Below are 23,881 nucleotides of genomic sequence, written 5' to 3'. Positions count from 1 at the left end.
AATAATCATTCATGTTGTAAGATGTCAACATAATTGATGGGTTGAGAAATATTATCTGGCATTTTGTTATCATTAAAGGTAAAGGTTCCCTTGCACATATGTGCTGGTCATTCCCGATTCTAGGGGCCGGTGCTCATCCCCGTTTCAAAGCCGAAGAGCCAGTGCTGTCTGAAGACATCTCCGTGATCATGTGGTTGGCATGACTAAATGCCGAAGGCACACAGAGCATTGTTACCTTCCCACCAAAGTGGTCCCTATTTTTCTACTTGGATTTTTACATGCTTTCGAACTGCTAGGTTGGCAGAAGATGGGACAAGTAACGGGAGCTCACTCCATTATGAGGTGCCAGGGATTTGAACCACTGAACTGCCAACCTTCTGATTGACAAGCTCAGTGTCTTAGCCACAGCCACTACATCTCCCTTTCTTATCATTAGGGTTGCATAAATTGAAAGTAATGAATATGATTAATTCAATAAAAAATGAGCTGTCAATTGCTTGCCAAACCCTAGTAAGTTAGGATAAAAGAACTAGGCTCAATAACTCTGATGGTCAATACTATTTCTGCTGATAAGGAACTGATACAAAGCAGATTGATACCTTTCATTTATATTTTTTGTAGATCTTGTCATCCATTGGAATTGAGAATCACTGCTTCCAAAAGGCAGGTTTTCTGTGCAACTATAGTTTCACATGTTAACCTAGGGGATCTGAACCAAGTATATTTGTACAGTCCAAAGACTTTGCCCTGAGACTGCCTGTGGAATCTACCTAGGGTTTTGCTTTGGTTAATTGCTTCTTATAAACAACTTAGGGTTCAGAAAAGAACTCATTTGAAGCTTCTCACTCATACTGGAGGATGGGAAAACAAAAATGTTAACTTCTTCCAAAGGACTTATGCTATCAAACAGGCATAATTCACCAATGTACCATGATGGATACCTACAGATTCATAATGATTCTCAACAGGTCTGTTGACAGCATAACTGAAGATCAAATAAACATATTACCAATATTCATGTATGTTCCCAAAGTTTTATTTCTTTACATTTAGTTTCAATAAAACAGAGAATAAAATCTACATTAGTATTAACAGATCTACAGAAGTGTTAATGTATTCCCTTCTACAACTTCAAGTAAATGTTTTAGAGTGTACAAGTACTATTTAAAAAAATATTTACAGCAAAAACCAATAACAAACTTTTCATTCCACTTCAAACTGAGCCACTCAGGATCTGTAACTATATTTTATTTTTTGACCTCCCAAGATAATTTTTGTAGCGCTCAAAAGTTATGTGCGCATTCAAATTACCGTTCCTTACTAGTGAACCTTGAGCAAGAAATGTTAGGAAGCCAAGTTTAATAGTATAGACACTGCTTCTTGGAAAATATAAACAGAACATTTAAGTAATTCAAAGCTAGTTTCTGAAACCAAGTGTAAACAAATAATGACACCTGGCTAGAAAAACACATTATTTTTCAAATGATCCAATTTAGAGGATGTTGTCTTGTGAAAATGGGATGCTGAAAAACTTTATTGATTTAGCTGCAAGGATAGCAACAATGAATACATTTTTTTTACGGAGAAAGAAATAAAACAATCACTGCCCCCTTAAAGTACATAACCAAAATTTGAAATGATGTGCTCATCTGCTTGATCTACGTGCTTGGCACTCCAATATTCCTCATGTCTCTTAATAGAATTGGTCGGTAGGTTTGAGCCAAGCCTTCCATATACTCAACGTAATTATTCACCTGAAATCCATGGAGTGCTTCTTCCTGCACATTGTACAGAAGAAAAGTATTATCAGAGGAGGGAAAAACAAAACCGCAGAATGTGATAGTAAGTTAAGAAATTCTATTTTTCAAAACAAGCTAATTTTATTTTTTCCTATTAATATTTCCTATTAATATTTATTTATTTTCCTATTAATTGGTACTTTGGGGAATTTAACATGCTAAATGAAAATTATGTCAACAGAGAAAGCTAGACCTTTCAGTCCTATAGGAGAAAGAGAAAGAGAAAGAGAGAGAGAGGGAGGGAGAGAGAGGGGGGGGAGGGGGGAAGAAGGGAATTGTCAAGACTTCTAATAAGGAACAAATAAGGATTTGAATCAGTAGTATAATAGAATCAGTGGTATAATGGGTAATAGCAATAGCACTTAGACTTATATACCGCTTCATAATGCTTTAACCTCTCTAAGCGGTTTACAGAGTCATCATATTGCCCCCAACAATCTGGGTCCTAATTTTCCCCCTTCGGAAGGATGAAAGGCTGAGTCAACCTTGAGCAGGATTATTTTCCTTTCTGAAAGTTTTTGTTCCCTAAAGTCATAAAGCATTTAATATTCCTGTTATCTGACAGCTTTGCAGTCACTTGCTTCAATAAGGCATGGGAAATCTGTATGCAAAACCAAGGTATAATGAAAGTCACCAGTATAGATACAGATGTTCTTTTGTTACAATGCTCATCTGAATTCCATTAAAATGGAAGATGGCTGAGTGGCTTAAGATAGGAATAGACAAGCTCATTTGCAACCAATTCTTATCCAGAGCTAGAGCTAGAGGTAATTAAATAGCCATTTTAATGATGCATTGGTTTGCTTTTATATTGTTAGCATTGTTTATTTTAATACAAATATTATATTCTTAAAAGCGTAATCCCTAACCAGCTAAATCCAGAGTGGTTTAATTAAGCCTCAGCTGGAATCAGTATGTTGTGGATTTGACTCGTCAACCCTACCAAGTCAATTAAATCAGGATTCTATGCTTTTTCTTCAAATATTTTTCTTTTATAGAATATAAAAACTGCTCTTCCCAATTGTGTTCTGTGCATTTTAATGAGAGCTTTACAAGTTTGACCTATAATTTGGCCTCTGTATCTTAAGAACTATGAAGTCTTGACAGCTTGTCATCAGATGTTAACATAAGGAGAGTTGCTCTGGTATATTGTCACCTACTACATGATGAGACCTAAAATTCTGCCAGTGTATTTTAAAATTAATGTCAAAGATACCAAATTAATGGAATACTTGGGCATTCATATGAGAAGGCTGTTATAGATAGACAGAGGCTTAATAATACGCTTTAACAATTAATTTGATTTTTCTTATTTAAAAATATTATTCTGCCTTTTGGGCTAATTACAAATGTCAAAAGTCATTTCTTTTTCATACACAAAAGTCAAGCTTGGAATTTTAGTTTTATATTCAATTAAAAGATTTTAAAAGATAAAAGACAAATATCTATCCCACATTAGGAAACCGGGGGAGAGGAGAGGGATTAGGGAAAAATATACTACCCTATTTAACAATCACAAAATGACATATTCACTACTTCTCTAGAACAGGTCAGCATTAAAGTAGAATTCTTCAACAAGTTCTTGGTAAGATAGTAGTCCTTACAAATTAGTATTTCTTTTCTTGAACTGATATAAAACAGAATGAGCTATGGAACAGGAATTGTCTGTTCAACCCTGATCATCTGATGACAATACATGATCTCAAGAAAAGGCTTTACGTAAGGGAATTCCTCTCGCCTCGTTCACTATTTTTAATATGATCAAAATGCCTGGCCATATTTTTTTCAAGGGGTTGATCAACCACTTCCTGTTCAATGAAATTATTTTCTATAGATGCATGAATTTTTGGAAAAATAGGAAAATCAGCTGGGGAATTCTTAGATCAGTGCATTCCAGGAAAGGAACCCGGGGGGGGGGGGGGAAGAGATACATTCCAGGATAGACCATGTAGTTTGTATGAGAGAAATCATCACTCCCCCATCCAATGTTTTTTCTTTATATTACTTTCATCCGTATAAATGACATTCTTGATAAAGTTACTGAACAAAGGATAAAGTCACCCTAAAGCAATGCTCAGTATTGAAACCAATGTCTTGGCAACCTCATGGAAGGTGTTTGCTGTTGCCTATGATTATGAGTATTAACCAAGTATACAATTCTAGTTTATAGCCCCAGTGGTTAGCCACAATCATAAAACTTGGCAGAAATGCTGAACAGGGATCTTGATATTTCTCCATAAGTCCATACATATGTTTGTACATATATAGACACATACCATATACTCAGTATAAATACAAACACAACCTTCCATTTTTAAAAAATCTTCTTCTATTTTTTCCAATTTTTTTTAATCCAGTAATTTTAAAAAAAATGTTTTTTACCTGTGATTTTGTTTCTTCAATAAACAGACCAACACCCACCACCACCCCACACACCCCACACCCACAAACAGCTGTACAAACTGTTGAGTTCTTTACAAAAAAGATAACAAAAATTCTATCAGTTCTGTAGAGTTAATGTACTACACCCTTTCTTTGCATACTTGATGCACAGTCTAAATGCATTAGGAGCATTAAAAGTTGTCTTGCTGGATCAGAATTTCAAAGACCTATTTAAACCAATGTTTTATTTCTAATGGAGTCAGCCAAAATTCCACGAGGAAATAATTGATTCAATGTCTGTCAAAGTCACTATGTTTGGTGTTTGGATCTATAGCTCATTCCTGGTAGAATAAACTAACAAGAACCTGTGCCATGTGATACAGATATCTTATACACTTTTTGCTGTAAAGCACTAATATGTTTCTTTTTTGTCAATAGAGAAGCATATAAATAAAAATTAACTGGCTGAAAATTACCATTATAAAACATTTGCTTTTGATGTCTCCGAATGACTAATTTCAAAGTCTTGTAAACCATAAAAAGAGAATTGGGCATCCTGTTTTACACAGGTCTTTTGAAGTCTCCCTCTGACCTGACTGCCAAAGACTGCAACCAAACAATAGCTTCCCAGTTTAAAGAAAGAAAAAACAAAAACATTTGTAAGATCCTAATCCAAATAGTATTTTAAAAAGCGCTTTCCCTAATCTATTGAGGAAAAAAAATGGTAACAACTCAGCCATTTTTCACCACAGACCCCTCCCAACCATGTATGGAAACCAATCCCCCAAAAGATTATCCAGTCCAACAAAAAGATAAAGAAGTGATTACTTTAAGAAAAACTTGGAGGTCCTGAGCCTGGGTGTGTTGAAGGATTTCTTGTTGTAGATGTTTAAACACAGATATGCACATATATATCTGGTAATCTGGGCCAAGGAAAATACAAATGGCAATATAATGACAAATCTCTCTCCAGTCCATATAATTCCAGAAACACTGAGTGAGCCACTGCTGACAGATCTAGAACAATAATTTTTTAAAAAATCATCATTATTATCTTCATCGTATTTTATGATAGCACAAGAACATTTCTGACTAATTCAGTATTCTACTATTCATTTCAGTCTTATTTAAGCATTCCATATGTGGATCATTTTAATCTAATCCAATTCTAGTGACAAAGTATTTTTATTCTTTTCTAGTAAAGAAATGGTTTTTCCCTACTGGCCATATCATTACTGACAGTAATTTGTTTAAATACAACTTTTCCTCACTCTGTTGTAGGCTGCCCTCCATTTTACTGGAGGTGAGAGAGAGAACAAGGCATCAGGAATATAAACAAAAGAATTCATGTTCTTTTATTGATTAAAACAATGGGGGAAATTGGACGAGGAAGTATTAATTATATTCACCTTGAGTTACTTTTAAAGCAATAAAAGCAGGATAAAAAAATCAAATAAATAATGAATAAACAAGTCTCTCTCTCCCCCCCCCCACCCTCAGAAAAGCCTTAGAAATCACTGAAGGGAGGGACCAAGTAGGTCTTAAGGGGACGTTTTGAAGGAATGTAGATGAGAAATCCCTGTAAAGGCTCAGATAGGATCTATGTTGTCCCATTACATTTAGGAGAAGGCACGGCCCCCTAAAATAGCTATCCTATAATGTTCAGAGGTAGGAGGCACATCTTCTTTGATTTGCATTTATTGTTGTCCACAGATTCCTATGCCATTGAGCAGGCTTACATTTGGGCATGGGTATTTGTGTCATAATTTTCGGCATCCTTCCCATCTGTCAAGCAGATGTAGGCCTAAGTAGGTCTCCACCTTAGCATAAAAACCAGTTACTATCCTTTTAAACATAGCTAGATCAAAAAAACGTCTACATTACACCAAAGTTATTGTTTGGAATCTTTATAGTAGCATTTGTATTAGTTTAATATGTGTTTCAATGAAGAAGAGTTCTATACTTTTTCAATAAATCTGACAAACAGTGCTTATAAACTGATGTTTTTAAAAAAAGAATTGTTCTCTTTCATATTTAAACTCTAGCACATTTCATTTAACTATTAATGTTTGGTTAATCTGCCCTACATATTCACACCCAAAAATAATACTTTAATTTGACTGCAGAAAGAAACTTTCAGATAAATTTTGAGTTAATTTAAGAGTGGTTTACCAAAAAGGGAAAGAAAAAAAAACCCATAAGAATAAATGACACTGTGACAAATACATTTGTTGTCAAGGAACCTAATAATGATACAATTCAATTTTAGGCAACAATTAATTTCCCTGGTAACTTTAATCATGCATGCTTGCATCTCAGTGTAAGTAATTATTCTATATATAAATAGTATAGTGAGTTCATAAGATATATTCTGTAATACATTAGGGCTGAGGTGGGCATAGACCAGGATATGGATTCAAACTGAATGCCGATCATTTCTGCCTGCTGCTGTGTAACAGCAAAACATTACAAAGAAAAGCCACCTATGATACATTTTTAATTTTCAAACAAGCAAAATAATGCTATTTTGGAGGCTCACAGTTGGATTTCCCTGCTGATTACTCACCAGAAATAAGTTTAATTTATACCATCAGTTGTGCCCACTGATGTATATTTAAGAATTTGATGACTTATTCTATAATTGTTCTTTTCTTTATAATTTCCAGCTCAGGTTCTCCTACAACCCCAAGCATGAAGTGATTTCACCTCTACAACTGAAACTTACTTGAAAGTAAGCTCTTTTGACAGTTCTGAGAAAGAAATAGCGAAATGGTGACAGTTCCGCTAAAAGTGGAGCTAAGGACTGCAGCTGAATGAAGATCCACAAATGAAGGACCAGCTCTTTGTAATTCTTCTCCAGAGAAGGAGAGGATTTGAGATTGCCCACAAGTGCTCCAGACAGTTGCTCCTTGTGAGGAGAATAGCAGTCTCCCAGAGTTTAAACATAGGAGACTGCTATTCTCCTCAAAAGGAGCAACTATCTGGAGCACCTGTGGGCAATCACAAATCCTATCATTTCTGAAAATGGCAGAAGGAAGTATTGGAATCCAGTATCCTTTTGAAAGTACTGACTGTGGTTTGAATGCTTTCTACTCCTGTCATTTTCAGAAATTGCTTGTAAATTGTTTTTCAATTAGTAGGAACTTTTGGATCAACATATTTTATAGCCGTGGTGGCACAATATTGCAGGCTAATTCTGCCTATAGCCAGGAGTTTGGTTCTGACTGGGTCAAGGTTTACTCAGACTTTGATCCTTCCAAGGTCAGTAGAATGAGGACCTAGATTTTTGGGGGCAATATGATGACATTGTAAACCCGCTCAGAGAGTACTGTGAAGCACTCTGGGGCAGGATAAAGTCTAAGTGCTATAGCATCGGATGAGTTTTCTTTTATCTTAGTAAAAGAAGTTTAGCTACAAGTTTAAGGACTTAATTCTTTTTTATTTTGGAATAAATAACAAAACAAATTTCATTTTGGAAAGATATCAAATGGACTAAGAGTCCAGACAGATTTGAAATAAGGTTTTGGAATTAATTATAAGAATCCTTTTTGTGGAGAAATGTTTTTGTTTTGAATACTTTAAACATGACATGATAGGATGGGATTTTTCCACTAGAGAGAATTAGAAACTAAAGATTACAATGAAAGGAGAACAGTTAAATTTGACTTACTAATTCATAAGGAAGCAAAATATTTTAACATTGGCCAAATTGAAGGATATTTTTGAAAATGGACTGAGAAGTTGCTTCTATAGACAGACTGTATTTAAAAGAAGCTACAGAAGAAGAACAAAATACACAAAAGTGTATTTAAAGATGACAGGTTACAAGAATCATATGGCAAAAGATGCTACACTGGATATACAAAAGAAATCAGTTGATGCTTTCATACTTAAAACATCTGTACAAGTAATACACCAAAAGAGTGACCTGGGAAATTTTGAATTTACAAAAGAGGCTTGTTAAGGCTTTGAAGAATTTTGTGAGAAGGGACAAAGAAAAAATGAAAAGAAATCAAGTTCTAGGACATTATTTGATGAGACTAAAGATCAAGAGTGTTAAAAGAAGAAATATGAAGTCAGTTTTTTTTCATCAAGGCTAAAATAAGTATTTTTTTTAATTTTCAGTAATTCTGAATGGACATTTGATGATCAGGATTGAAATGAGGTTTTAAGGATTTGTTTATACGTTAGATATGGAATATGGGAAGAATTTCATGTATTTTAAACATGTTTTTGTCATTTCTTTATATATTTATTTTTTGTATTTACTATATTCTTATTCTTTCAATTTTTTCTGCACCGTCTACTTTTAACTTTTGTTTTGTTTGTATTAGTTTTTTATCATTGCAAATGTAATTTTTAATAAAATTACTATTAAAAAACAGTAAGCTCCTTTGAACTCAGTAACATTATAGGATCACATTACTGAAAAGGGTATCACTTTGGTTACAATTATGCAAAAGTCTTTTTCATTGGTAAATTTAAGACAATTCCTAAGGCTATTTTTTCTTATTACCTGTGATGATGTAAATCCAGACATATGGAAAGCAGAAAAAACTAGTGGCAACTCAGCTTTCAGCAACATCTCAACATAGTGAGCACTGCAGAAGTAGACTGGATGGATGCCAGATGCTGCTGTGTCTACAGGCAGATGTATCTAACCATTGGAAAAAACACACACAAAATGGTTCCTTATTACACAGCAATTGGAGCAGCTTGTTACTATTACTCATAGACTGGCTCTGTTCTTGGAGAATTCAAAAGGAATAATTTGGGTTCGAGAAAAAACAGAAACCTCCACCATAATATCTGACAAATGTTAGCAACTTTTCTAGCTTTTAATTATTATTGATACCATGAGCATTCTTTCCTTCACTTGATTTTCAATTTACTTGGCAGTAAAGGAATACTTTCATTTACTGCAGACATAGTTAAGAGGTTGCAAATGAATATGCAAAACAACTATGAACCCCTCTACTGCCAGAGGGGGGAAAAAGAGAGAGTTGTTTTGAATGAGCTTTTTGGCAGAGAACAGGTAAGCACTCCATGCTGTTTTCTACTCCAAATTGAGATAAGCAAAGGCATTAGAAATGTCTTGCATATTATATGCAATTAAGACCTGAAGCCATTATAATGTGTCAGAAAAACAAATTGAAACAAAGATGCGCATATATCAACGCGTAACTTAATATTCTTTTCTGATCCTCTGTGTAGTCTCCTGAAAATCCCAGAGTATTGAGTTATCAGACATGGAGAATTAGATGGAGGGAACAGCAGGAATACATATCTTCTCCTTACCCCCTTGTAGAAAAGAAACCAAGAACCCCATTTCTATCCCTTCTCAGGCCCAGAGTAAAACTAGACCAAGCCAAATGATAAATGATTACCAATACCAAAATGTGTGCCCCTGAATTCCTTACAAAGTTATACATGACAGCATAGCACCATTTTTACTTGTACACTTTCATATATTTCCATCACTGTGCTGTTATATATTTATATCCAAATATCTAAATATCTAAATATCTAAATATCTAAATATCTAAATATCTAAATATCTAAATATCTAAATACATACATACATACATACATACATACATACATACATACATACATACATACATACATACATATATATATATATATATATATATATATATATATATATATATCATATATTTCCATCACTATTGCTTAGGGATAATGGATCCCTGCAATCCTCATTGCCATCATTAAGTGTGGGTCGTTAAGCAAGCACATCCATGCAACTGGCAGGAAGCTGCAATTCCCAGGCATATTGCAAGCAGGCCAGCAGAAAATAATTGGCTGCTGCCAAAAATAAAATAAATTTGCTATAAAGCCATGATGTGGAGGAATATTTTATACTGCTACCCACCCACCCATACAGGACAGCCATTTAAAACCTTCAGCTACTTAAACAAAAGACAACTGGACAACTTGGATAAGAAGCTAAACATCTTCAAAGAAAAAACACAAAGTCCAGTTCCCTCTTGAAAAAGCTCCTTTGGGACAACCATAACGTGGATGACTGAGAATTCATAGACATTCAGCTACTTAAAGTTACTTTGAGTTAAAGGGATAGGAAGAGAACTAGGTACCATCTGTTCTATTCTCATATCTAGGATTTGACCCAGAAATCAACTCAGGGCAGGGCCGATCCAAGGCAAGCAGACATAGTGAGATCTGCTTTTAAAGTAAAGAAAGAGATAACAGTAATGCGTTATGGATTTCCCATCTTACTACTCATTTTAACATTAGATTTTATTTTTTATTTTAACTTTAACAGAAGCAAAGTATTGAATACCTACATAAAACCATAGCATATGTTTAAAGGTAACAAAACACCAACACTAGAATTTTCTTAATGCTGAAGAAGCCTTGGATTAGAATCATGGTTTTCTAAAATACTAAGGCATCACAATGGGAAAGAACACTGGGTAGACCAAGTCTACTATATAGTAGGACATTTCTAGAAGACATGCTGTTAAGAAGATCCCTTTTTATGAGTTTTGGGGTAGGGGAATCTTCATTTGTTTCTCATAGATTATGTAAAGGCAAGGTGTCTAGATTTCTTCCTTCCATTTTGCATTCAGAATATGCTAAAACTTTTGGATACTGAAAAAAATCCTTAATTTTCCAAATTGGGGCAAAGTATATGATAAAATTTAAAACATAGTGTATTTTGTTTAATGGTACTAACTTTAAAAAATCCCACTATTTCAAATGCCAAAATAATAAGGACAAGACACTGAGTACTGATTCTGATTCCTCCCCTGTCCAACTTTTCTCTCTCTTCTTTTGCAGCCTTCGGACAAGCAAAGTAAATGGGGAAGCCAGATTCATTTAACTGTGCTACTAATTTAACAAGAGGGATTCACTTAACAACTGTGACAAGAAAAGTCATAAAATGAAGCAAAATACTCTTAACAAATGCCTCACTTAGCGACATAAATGTTGGGATCAGTTGTGGTCATAAGTCAAGGACTACCTGCAGTGCGTAGTTATGGTATAATAAAACAAAAATTAATAATCTAGAGAATGAAAGCAATACGCAGAGCAATAGTAATAAAAGGGCACTGAATAGCTCTGCCTGCACACAATTTAACACTGCTAATAAAGTGTATCTTCTCATTTTAAAATCCAATAACTATAATTGATATCGGTCTATTTTCCCCTCCTGTTAGAAAACTGATCTGATGTCAAATCCACATTTTTTTTTGCATGGGAGTACGTTTGAACGGATGAAATATCCAGTTAGAAAGTCCTTAAGCGAGTGTCCTTTTAAAGAGGCTAAATTAATAAGCATTCACTAAAAATGCTCAAAGCAATTTGTCAAGGTTAAGTTTCTTTCGAAATCTTACAGAATTATGCAGCCGTGGTGCCCAAAGAAAGGCTGAAACAAGGAGATAGGAGAACTGGTGGAGAAATGTTAATGTCTTCTCTCGGTTTCCCATCATTATTAGAAACACAGAAGATACAAACCAGTCGTAGCATATGTATCCATCCTGCTGATTACCTGTAAGAATAATTAAGGAATTCCAATCTTTTTGTCTTCTCCACTGTAGACAATTAGCAAACATCACAATAAGCAAATGTAAAGTTTTCCTCGCACATATGTGCTAGTTATTCCCAACTCTAGGGGGCAGTGCTCATTTCCATTTGAAAGCCGAAGAACCAACACTGTCTGAAGACCTCTCCGTAGTCATTGGCCGGCATGACTAAATGCTGAAAGCGGACGTAATGCTGTTACCTTCCCATTAAAATGGTCCCCATTTTTCTACTTGCATTTTTATATGATTTTGAACTGCTAGGTTGGCAGAAGCTGGGACAAGTAACAGGCACTCACTCTATTATGCGGCACTAGAGATTCGAACCGCCAAACTTTCTGATTGACAAGCTCAGCGTCTTAGTCACTGAGCCCCTACGTCCCTACTAACATCACAATAGATTGATTAGAAAAAGGTCAACATGACAAAATATAGATTGTTGGCAAAAAGAAAAAAAATGGTTTTTTTTTTGGAGATTGTACATCCTGGTCTGAATTTTCCAACAGCTTCATCTCATCCTCCGCGCATTCTTTGGCCTTTTTTTCTTATAGATTGGGAGGTAGTCAACAGTCAACATGGATTTCCACCCTTCTTTTTTCACTTCCAATTATAGAAACAAAAAACAAGTGGCTTATTTCAAGTTTCAATTGTTTCCTAGGGTAAATTTGAAATGTGAAAGTTTGGTGTATTTGAAATGCTTTAAATAATGATACCTTTGGAGCCTGAAACACTTGAAATGCTTCAAATTTTGTTTCAAAAGAAACACAATGGAATAGCAAGGATGTTTTGTCCCAGATACAAAAGAAAACACTGTTTTCACTGTATCTGCCCCTAGAGATAAACTTGATGGCAGAATTCGGATCAAATTAGGATCACCTACATTTTACAATTATGTGGCACCCCATTCTTTCCAATAATGAACCCAAATTTGAAGCACAGTTATATATCTATTTTTTACAGAGGAATGGGTGAAAAAGAATGTAATTTCCAAAAAGAAATGTAATTCTTTCCAACATGAATATATTTCATAAAAACTGGGTCTGTTTTTCCATAGGAAAAATTCTATGTGGTGGCAAAAAGCTGAAAATGACTTGATGGCAGATAATCATATGATCAATCAAATCAAATCAAATCAATCAATCAATGTTTAGTTTTATTAATTATAAGCAACTATCGTAAAATTTAAGAAAACAATGAATGATTTGGACAATTATACTGACAAAATGGGGTGTGATGGCTCAACAGTTAAAGATGCTGAGCTTGTCAGCTGGAAAGCCGACAGCCCAAGTTCAAGACAGAAGTGTCGCACAATGGGGTGAACTCCCAGTCTTTGCTCTAGGCTCCTGTCCATCTAGCAGTTCAAAAGCATGCAAATGCAAGTAGATTAAGAGGTATAACTTTGATGGGAAGGTACTAGTGTTCCGTGCACCTTTTACATATAGCCATTCTGGCACATGACCATGGAAAACGGAGATAAGCACCACACTCTAAAGTTGGAAAACCTTTACTGACAAAACAGTTGGTCAACTCTATCTTATTACAGCAAAAGGATACGTAATGATTTCCTTAAAGGTACTTTTTGTTGTTTCAAATATTTCTCACAGTAGATTAACACTTGATGTAGATCATTTTCTGCATTCTCCTTCAGCAGATTCAAATGTTTACCATAGCTTTAAAAGAAATAAACTGTTAAGTAGAAGCAAAACACATTTTAATTATTTTTTAAATGGAAGAAGTATATAATATTAATGTCAACATTTGTTGACCACAGATAAGATGTCTTAAGAGAAGAAACAATCTGTAACATGCTTATAAAACATCCTTGACAAGATCTCTTGGATTTATGCTACCAACTTTTCTAGCACATTGCCAAACAGAGGGGGAGAGCCTAGCCCATGACTTCTTCTGGAGGGACCAGCTGTCCCATTAAAGAAGTCCATTAGGCTATTTGAAGTGTTTGCCCAAAGAGATTGTAAAATGAACTGACATCTAAGTGCCTGATCTTCATTTTTAACCCCTCCTCCCTTCCCATAATATTTCTCTTGTGAGACTTCTAAGAACTCTTAAGCTATTTTGGGAGTTATTTTAGATAAAAAATAAGGTTAAAAGGCTTTAAATAAAGAGTGACTAAATAAGTAATCCTGCTGCATAACCTTATCTATAATCCGAAAGACTGGACTTAGAAAGCTGAGGCTCCTTTAGGCTCCTTATAAAAAATTCAAATAGCTAAGGTGTGTGAATTTATTTTTCTGAACACGCAAATTATGATCTCTATGATTATTGCTATATTCATAGATTTAAAAATTAGCTTTGTAGCTTTGGTGATGGTTCTAACATTTTTCAGCAATTATTACCTATTGTTCTACTTTGCCCCTGAGAAATCATATTTTCATTGTTCGTTATTTTTATAACATGCTCTCTCTTAGCCTTTAATAATAGTATTAATGTTTAAATGCAGAATGTTTTTTAATGTTGCCGTTTCATGATTTTTTATTGTATATCCATAGAGTCATGTTTTGTGACATGGGCAGCCACATAAATATGATATATAAATAAGTGAATAAACAAATAAATGAAATTGTTGTCATTCTTTATAACAAGATTAAAGCAATGGGGGAAGCAAAGCTGGACTGAAAATGGTTCTGTAAGAGTGTAACTGACTATGGCAGAACATGGAGCGGAGAATGGATCAGCTCCTTGGAAATTCTCTCCAGAGCAAGGGGAAGACAGTGATTGCCCACAAATGCTTCATACAGTGTCTCCATACCATGAAATCATAAGAAGTAGTCTCCAGTGGGCTTTAAAACTGTGGGTTTCAAGGGAAAGTCATTTTAATGTCTCTAGGTATCCTACTTTCTCCTAGAGCACACTGATGTTGCTACTGAGGATAAATAGTTTGTAAATTCCTTCTACACATGTTCAGATTAAATCCAAGAAATCACTATTAAAATCACAAATCCTTCATTAAAAGGTAATTCTATTACCTAGAAGTCTTGCAGAGCTGCGTCAGCAGCTGCCTGAATCTATATATGCATGCACAGTTGCCTTGCAGGCAGACCCTGTAGAAAGGCTTTTCATATACACAAACGCAGATACATTTTCCAAAGGATATAGCTACTCTAATGCTCCAGTGAGAGTTCTTTGTGCCCGTGTGCTTTGCTTGCCGTCCCTACTGAATGCTTTACCAGTCCCAACAATTGCACCAAAGAATATCAATATTCAATGTTTATTTGCAGATTCTCCCTGAAAAATTCTGGACTATTATTTTACAATATTCAGTGATATAATCACTCACATTCATTAGTCAAAACACAGCATACTACTAATATTTGATTAAAGAGTTGTTTTAGTTTTTTGTCATTCAGCTTGCTTTTCTCAAAGGACTTGGGAGGACTGTATTTATTATACCATGTTTAGCGCAATGTTCATTCAAAGAACACAATTAGCAGATTCCTTGAAGGTGCAGGGCTCTGGCCAAATATTACAAGCATTTATATAGTTCACTGCCATTATCTTTAAAATAATGCCTTTTCACATCAACTCATGGAAATAACAAGAAAAGTGAAGCCTATTATAAATATCCATATGAAATATTCCAGTGAAAATTACCTTATTGTCATTTTAATACCAAGTTGCTGAATTGCTGTAAGGTTTTTAATCTCCATATTTACATCAGCTGAAAACAAAAAGGGGAAAAACATACAAAGGCTAAATAAAAATTTTCATAATCATTTTAACTAAAAACATAAGTACACTTGCTAATGTTCAGCTAAGATATATTTTAAAAGGATGTGTGTGATATATTTTTATATATTATGCATGAAGTGAAAGAAATTTAGTTTTTATTATCACAGTAAAATACAGATTTAACTACCTTTGGCCTTACTTTTAACAACTGTACTTGGTACAACTTCCAATTTTAAGTTAGATATAAAGGACTATTAAATCACAGTTTACTTCTCCCAGAGTAACTATATAAAACAGTATGAGCAAAACTACTCGTGAAAGAAATGGATGTGCAAAACAGTGTTTTGATTATTATTCCAGTCATGTATTCTGAGCAAATGCTTATATGCTGTAAACGCTGTTGTTAGTTATGTTGCATTTTGTACGCAGTTTGCATGCTGCAAAGTTTGTAATTTAAATCATCAAAGCAATCTGAAGGAGAACTTTCACAACTAAGTATATATAATATAATCCTATGACTGAATCCCTATCCAACATGGTAGTACTTAAATACAATTTTTAATAGCCCCAAAGCATGTCCACATTAATTGGCCCTATTAATCTTACAGTTTCTTTATCCTTTTGCAAAATAGAAACTAGACCTCAAGGAAGGAGGCCCTCCTACAACCAATCAAATATTTATTTTGATCAGAAGACTAGCATAACCTCCTACAACCATTTTGCAGTTGTGATGCATAGAAAACATATTTGGTTTATTCATGTTGCGTTACTTGATTTCAAAAAAACCTGATGTGAGATTAGTTTCATTAAAATGTCTCAAATTACTATAGGTTTCAAGGCTCATGAAGAAAGCCATTTTTCTTAAACAAAGGCTGCAGTGCCTGTGAACTGTCAGACTAAACAGTGAAACAATAAAGCAGAATAAATACAGTACCCTACAGTAGCAGCTCCCAAGCTGTCTAATTCAAGAAAAGGATTTAAAGAGGAAGTGAATGGATCTAGTTTAAAATGAAATAAAAATAATGCAAAACTGATACTTGTGCACAAACATTTTAATAATAATTTTGCCTTTAAAACAGCTCTAATCCTCCTTAATTCTGAAATCATGAGCAGAGTAAGAAGGCATTCTGTCTGACTGACATGCATTATAACATTGTTTCATTTTCTTTTTACAGTCAGAGTTGACTTTTGCCTTACATGTTATACAAATAGTAATATGACAAATATTTGCTGTAGTCAGATCAGGGCTGGGTTCTAGCCAGCGTTACAATGCGTGTGCACTGCATGCGCACTCCATGTGTCGGATGCATGCTGCATGTGCTATATGCATAACCATGCACAGTTCAATGGAAATTGTTCTGTGCATGTGCAGAACTCCCCCCCAAAAAATGGTGGTGGTGATGGCGGCGACCAGGGAACTGGTTCAGGGTCGTGGCCAGCCTGGGTCGCTTCTGGTTCTGTAACCCAGGCCGGCATACCACTTACTGGTTCGGTTGAACCCATCCGAACCAATAGGAACCCACCTCTGAGTCTGATGTGTATACCAGATGATGTTGATACCAATTCATTATTATTAACTCCTTGATTTGATTTACCCAAAGAAATTTATTTAGCTATAGGGAGGATTTTCTTCTGAGTAAGGGAGCAGGGAAGGCTATTTGTCCTACACTAAAACAGTTTATTAAATTTGATGAAATACTTTTGAACTAGACCTTGGCAGAATGGACCTGAATGTCTTGAAACGATGTTATGTATTAAACCACTCTTCAACCTTGGATATCATAGCAATATCTAAGAAACAAACGCAAAGTTCACTGGAATACAGTCCAATAAAATGAAACCATGAAATATTTCTTTCTATTTTCTGCCTCAGGCAGAGACCGATGTACCTGAAAAAAAAGGAAGAATGAAATATCCTTTCAAAACCTAAGAAACTTCAAAGCTCCCTATACTGTTGAAGAACAAATTCTCTCAGGGTCCAATTGGCTCCTTTGAAATGGAGGACAAATGATTTACTCTTTACAATCAATTATATATGCCTACCATGGAGAATTTACAGAGAATTTACCAACAAGAATATTCCCGATATTCTTTTCCAAGCCTGATAGCAGTAAGCAAAAGATATAATGGAATTATCCCTTCTTGACATGATTTAAAGGAAGCCAACCGTCTCTCATTTCTGTGTACTCTGTCCATTTTCTACAGGAGGTTTATGCTGGAATACCAGGGACTTCTCTCATTGATAAAGAAGCTCTATATCAGGGGTGTCCAACCTTGGCACCCTAAGTCTTGTGGACTTCAACTCCCAGAATCCCACAGCCAGCCATGCTGCAATTCTGGGAGTTGAAGTATACAAATCTTAAATTGTAAAGGTTGGACACTCTTTCTCTACATTTTGATATAAAAGGAGGAAATTTTCATATGCTAAGGAAGTCCATTTCAGTGTTGGAGACCTACTGCAACTATGATCTTCTTGATAAATTTCAGCTAGAGCTGGATAGAGTGACATTTAATATAGATTTTAAAATGCCCCAATTGGAACTTCCCTGACTATTATGAAGCTAGAAAAACATTTAAGTCTTTAGATTGTACACATTTCCAAAGTCTGTATCTTTGAGGGAAGAGAAAATGGCCTTGAAGGACAGGAAGAAAAGCAGTACTATGGCAAGAGTCACATAAGTGGAACTTGAGCGCAGACCAAGTAAATAATTTGAGAAAATGACTCAGACAAGCCCCACCCTACTTCACTTTAGATAAAGTGTGGGAGTGGCGAAGTACATTCAGACTTGCAAAATGTTACTATAGCTGTTACAATAAATGTAATCCTGACCTGTATTAGTTTTTTACTCTGATCTATCTTGTAGGGCTGACAGTAGTACAGGAGGATGTTAAAATATGATGCACACAGATGATATCTTGAAGGAAATGACATTATATTTTTATACATAGTTTTACCAATATTCTTACAACCTAATGAGCAAATTGTACCTAACGGATTGTGTGAAATCAACACAGATCAACGAACTTAGTTGTCCAGTATTTGAGTTCATGAACAAGAACTTTTAAAATCTTTTAAATCCCAATCCATGACTGCAAGAGTAAAAAATGATTCATCATAGAAAGGGTGCCTGATGTCGCTACGACACATGTAATCTTGGGGTGCCAGGATTGCTGTCGATATCTCTGGACAATCCTTTTGGATCTAAACCCTTCTGAAGGAACGGTGATAGAGAAAGGCACGTCCTGCTGATCTCAGGGACATCACAAAGCCTCTGATCAATCCAGGAAAAAGCTCTTTTTGTCAGTTACAAGAGAAGCAGCCAAAATGTTGTTTTCTATGGATGGACTTTTTACAAATGCCTCTTACTTTTAAACTGGACTGGTCTTTATTTTTTTCCTTCTTCCTCTATACTTTTTTTCCATTTTTTGTGTTTGTGGATTAAAAGTTTCTTTCCTCGCAAGGCTCGGCCGGATGGTAATCTTTAAATATTTTTTTTCTTCTCTTCCCGAGTTCAGAGCTTAGAAAGAGAGGCAAAAACAGAGGGAAAGGATGTAACACTGCCATCTAGAGGCTAGAGGTTTGGCAACAACTGATAATACAAAGCTATTGGCTTTGTTTACTGAAAGGGTCAGTGGAAAACGCCTTGTTTATATAGGTGTTTCTTTGAAGGAAAGAGAAAGCTTTGACCTGAAAAACTTTACTGAATTTGTTTGAAACCTAACAAAAGCCTTGGATGTTTTAATGACAGTGTTTATAATCTTGAAAAATGGCCCAATATGAAGAAGAAAAGGGACTAACATTGCAAAGAATTATGCTAGAAATTCAAAAAGTCTTAATAATCACAGAGAAAATTGAAGAGACTTGAAATTATAGATCAAAATACAGAAAATACAGAGGGAAGAGTTGAGAATACTTATAAAACAACGACGAAATTTGAGGACAGAGTTCAAAAAACCACAGAAACATATGAAAGTGATAAGAAAATTGTTGACACTGACAGCAAATCGAGAGTGGAGGGCAATGATAAGTGTGAAATACGGAAAGAAGAGATCGATGAACTGGAACCCTATCTCAGATGTCAAAATACAGATGAAGAAAGGGGAGAAAATTTGGCAGAAACAATGAGAGTAATTTCGGCAGAAGCACCAGCAATAACAAAAGCCAAGCTGATGAAAGAAACAGATAGAATCTTTGAATCTTTATAAGATATTCAATGAATAACAAGTGGTCAAGAGAAGTCCACATAAGACTTATCAAGAAAACACTTAGAATACAGATTCAACAAATGGCAAGAGATATTGGACTGCACTATTTCTGGAAGGATACAGGATGATGAAATGAAATGTCACAATAAAATTTAGTTAAATGTAGTTAAATTTTGAGTATAATGTATAAGACAAAGTAATAATAGCTAAAGTCAAATAAATGATCAATAATGATAATAGAGCATTTATATATACTAGATTGATAATATGAAATTTTATACAAACTGTAAGTGATGATGGAGATGATGTTGAAAACCTTTTTTATAAAAGATAAATAATTCTATATAGAATAGAATATAAAGATGTAGTATCATTGGATGATTTCAGGATGATGTAATGAAATGCAGTAATATAAATTTACTTCAAATTTAATATGTTTCATATAAAAAGAATATAATAATAGCTATGCTTAATGGATGTTTAACAATTATAACAATTTGTATACATGTATATTAGATTGATGACACTAATAACGGAAAAAACATGGAATTGAAAATTATTAGAGAATGTTATCAATGCTAAGATAATAGAATGACTTATAATAGGATATAAAAAATTCTTTATTATTGGATATATTGAAGATGATATAATGAATCATTATAATATAAATGGATACATATTTAGAATACCATGTTTAAAATGGAGAAACAATTGTGATAATCGAACAAATGAAGTATAATAATGTATACAAAGATATTTGATTGACAATATGTGATTTTTGATAAAGCTCAAGTGATGACTATGGAAAGGATGCAGAAAGACCTTGTAACCAATTGACACAATGTATGCAGTTGAAGAGGTTTTTATATTATATGTTTTGTGTGTTTGTGTTTGTTTGAAAAAAAAAAGATTCATCATAGTATGTTCAGATTTTAATTCCAATCAACAAGGACTTCATGATAGATCATGTAATATAAAATAATTAAAATGTAATATAAATTTTAAAATTACAAGTAAGTATAAAGGGCTTGTTGTAGAATCATATTTGAAGAACTAAAAATTACACATTCTTTAACAATGGCTGGGAAATCTCAAAAAGGAAACAAAAGAAGTCCCTGCAGTTTTCTTGCAAATGGTTTGCCATTGTCTCCTTTCTAGGGCTAAGAAAGAATGACTGGCCCAATTCACTGAACTGGGTTTGTGGCTCAGGTGGGACTGGAACACAAAGTCTCTGGGTTTCTAGCCTGATAACAAATCTACTTTCCAATAAAATGCTGCTATCTCTGTATTTTGATGATATTTACAGATGAACACTATTTTGGGCAAAGGTGAAGACATTTCACAATTTTATAAAATTACTGTAAATTATGCTTGATGCTTCAGATTTTATCACTACTTTAAAATGAAAATAATATGTATGATCTACTCTAGATATAATTAAATAAGACATATTCAGCTCAAGTACTAACATAGCATTAAGTTAGCCAGCATTTAAAAACCTCTCTTCAAAGTGAATTATAAATAAGTGTTCCTTTGACAAGAATGTTTCAAGGATGGGGGAAAAAAGATTAACATCAAAAGTGCAGATCTTTCTTTAAGAGGATGCAGTTAATCCCAACGAATCAAATAATAACCACACAAATGAGAATACTTGTAGAAGTCAACAAAAGAAAAAAAATATTCTTTTAAAAATTAATTCCGAAGTGAGCAAACACATTATATTTTATAAGTATGTGATTATTGCTGAGTCTTGTGATAAAATGAAACCATAAACATGGAGTTTATCTGCTTACAAGCAATGGCAGTTTCATTTTCCTTGATACTGACTTGGGCCTCAAAGTTTTCTCAGAAAAAAGAGGCAATTACTTTAATGGTTTCCCAAAGCCTTGGTCTAGGAGGGATGAGGTCATCTATACCTTTCTTCCACAAGACTGGTACAGCTTTGAAAATGCTTTCACCAATCACCAGTTGCAGAGTTGCATTCTACATTAGCTGAAATTTGAGTGATCTAATACAATATTCCAGTCTTGAGGTAATAAAACCATGAATAATTGTTGCCAGGAACATTTTGCAGCACTAAAACATTTCCAGCCTCTTTATATGCCAATGGGGCATACAACCAAGGAGCATCAACAATAAATGATAGGCAAAAAAGATATTCATATACTGATTGTTTGGAAGATTTATTTCCTAATTTTTTATTTTGTTAATGCTCATTTAGTCATTTCTAACTTTTTGTGACCTCATACACATACTTTAACCAGAGCTGTCTCTAACTGCTTCTTCACATTTTTACAAGTTCATATTTATATTATCAATATCTTCTACTTAAATGTAGCTTTGCTAGAAAGTACACAATTTAATTTCAGTGCTCTCTGTCCAATGATGTCAATATGTTGAATTCTCTTTTATCTTTTGTTAGATATCTGCCACTCAATTTCCATGCCAAACTCTATTCCCTGAACTGTTCTGTAGACTGAGACCAAATGTTCCTGTTATTCCAGTTGCTATTTTCCTTTCAGAGTTAGCAGTATTAAAATTAGAAAGATATCTTTGTGTGTTATTACAAGTTGCCATAGAGCTATTCAACTTCTGCTTCCTGTTTCAATGGTTAGAACGTAATTTATTGCCTTGAACTCAAACTAGATTCATTCTGAGGGATGCACTTTTTTCTTAATAAAGATGGCTATCCCACTTCTATGATTTTTGTGAGATGATAGATATGATTCTACAGCAAGTCCTTTATACTGATCATGCGATTTTAAAATGTATGTTACATTTTAATTATTTCACATTACGTGATATATTATGAGGTCCTTATTGATTGGGATTAAATCTGAATATACTATGGTGAATCTTTCTACATTTCTTACTCTTGTAGTCATGGGTAGGGATTTAAAAGATTTTAAAAGTTCTTGTACGATGAACTCGAACAAATAGTGGACAACTAAGTTCGTTGATCTGTGTTGATTTCACATGATCCATTTGGTACAGTTTGCTCATCAGATTGTAAGAATGTATTTGTAAAACTATGTATAAAAATATAGTGTCATTTTCTTCAAGATATGAGCTGTCTACATCATATTTGCACATCCTTCTGTACTACTGTCAGCCCTACAAGATAGATCAGTGTAAGAAACTAATGCAAGAGAACTTTGCTATATTGTCTTCTCTAATTCAATCCATTTCAGCTTGCTGAATCAGTCTTGATACTTCTGCTGTGACCAAAACAAGTTCACCTTAGTTTATGGTTCTGACATTCCATGAATCAATGCGCTACTTACCTCTGCAACCTCAAACTTTTTTATTTCTCTCTCGGAATGTCAAGAGCTGGACATTCTTTTGGATTTAATCCAGTCACATCATAAACACTAGCATTACTCATACATACAGGCTCTTTTTCAATTGCTTGTTGGAGACCTTTCAACCCTGGGGGAAATCATGTTGGCCTTGACTTAATTTAGAATGCCCACTTGGCCCTTTTATAGAATAGCAGAATGTGTTGCCATTTCCCTCTTAGCTTTTCTATAACATATTCATCATAGGTTTCTTTAGGGAACATATATAGTCAACACTATAGCTCATGATGTCACTGCAATGCACAAGCCCTTCACCCTTGCAACATAATGATCCATGAAGGAAGGCACTTATTAAATATCCTTTGATAAGGAATGAGAGAACATACCATCTCAAATAAATTGGTTATTGAAACTGGTATTCAAACCATATATTTCAAATGGAAATAGAGACCATAAAATTTAATGTTATCTCAGAGCCAAAGAAAAGTAAAAATAATCCCACAATACAGAAAATTAGCACATCAATTCTAATACAAACAACAATAAGTAATAATACAAGGGAGACCTCAATTTTAAGTATTAAGATTAACAAATTATTTTTACATTTGTTTATCAATACTACACCCAACTGTAGAAGTAAAATTTAAGCAACATTATTTTTATAAACATTAATATTTTAGGAAACATAATTAACATAACTTTTATTTTTTTTCTTTATTATTAAAGGCTTAAGTTATCTAATTCAACCTAGTTTCATTTCAATTTCTTGCTTAATCATGGCAATTGGGTCTGGAATATCCATCACTGAGTAATGTGGCATCACTTAGCAGTAGTAATCACTTACCAGTGCTAAGCTGGAATCAAGGGTTTTAAAGTGAGGCCATCCTGTGACTGGAACTTGCAACTTTCTGCAGCTTTCAACAAGCAAAGTCAATGGGGA

General features: G+C 34.3%; 1 protein-coding gene across 8 annotated transcripts in view; it reads right to left on the bottom strand.

The window, feature by feature from the left end:
• Positions 1-1,020: 1,020 nt before the first annotated feature.
• Positions 1,021-23,881, bottom strand: part of TBC1D32 (TBC1 domain family member 32) — a 98,460-nt gene continuing 75,599 nt past the window's right edge. For 6 of the 8 annotated variants that reach the window (XM_087718554.1, XM_087718555.1, XM_087718559.1 and 3 more), the window contains 6 exons: positions 15,359-15,425; positions 13,304-13,419; positions 11,564-11,718; positions 8,698-8,838; positions 5,010-5,198; positions 1,021-1,778 (listed from right to left, as the gene is read on the bottom strand). In XM_087718554.1, the coding sequence (XP_087574680.1) occupies positions 1,659-1,778; positions 5,010-5,198; positions 8,698-8,838; positions 11,564-11,718; positions 13,304-13,419; positions 15,359-15,425 (788 nt within the window). In that variant the 3' untranslated portion in view covers positions 1,021-1,658. The remainder of the gene's footprint in view (positions 1,779-5,009; positions 5,199-8,697; positions 8,839-11,563; positions 11,719-13,303; positions 13,420-15,358; positions 15,426-23,881) is intronic. The other 2 variants (XM_087718560.1, XM_087718561.1) reach the window with 2 other exon arrangements.

Source organism: Thamnophis sirtalis, unplaced genomic scaffold (genome assembly GCF_051295495.1).
Source record: "Thamnophis sirtalis isolate CommonGarterSnake01/CBP01778 unplaced genomic scaffold, rThaSir2_p1.2 scaffold_6, whole genome shotgun sequence".
NCBI classification, from domain to species: Eukaryota; Metazoa; Chordata; class Lepidosauria; order Squamata; family Natricidae; genus Thamnophis; species Thamnophis sirtalis.
The sequence above is the reverse complement of the archived record's forward strand: the minus strand, read 5'-3'. Positions and strand labels throughout refer to the sequence as shown.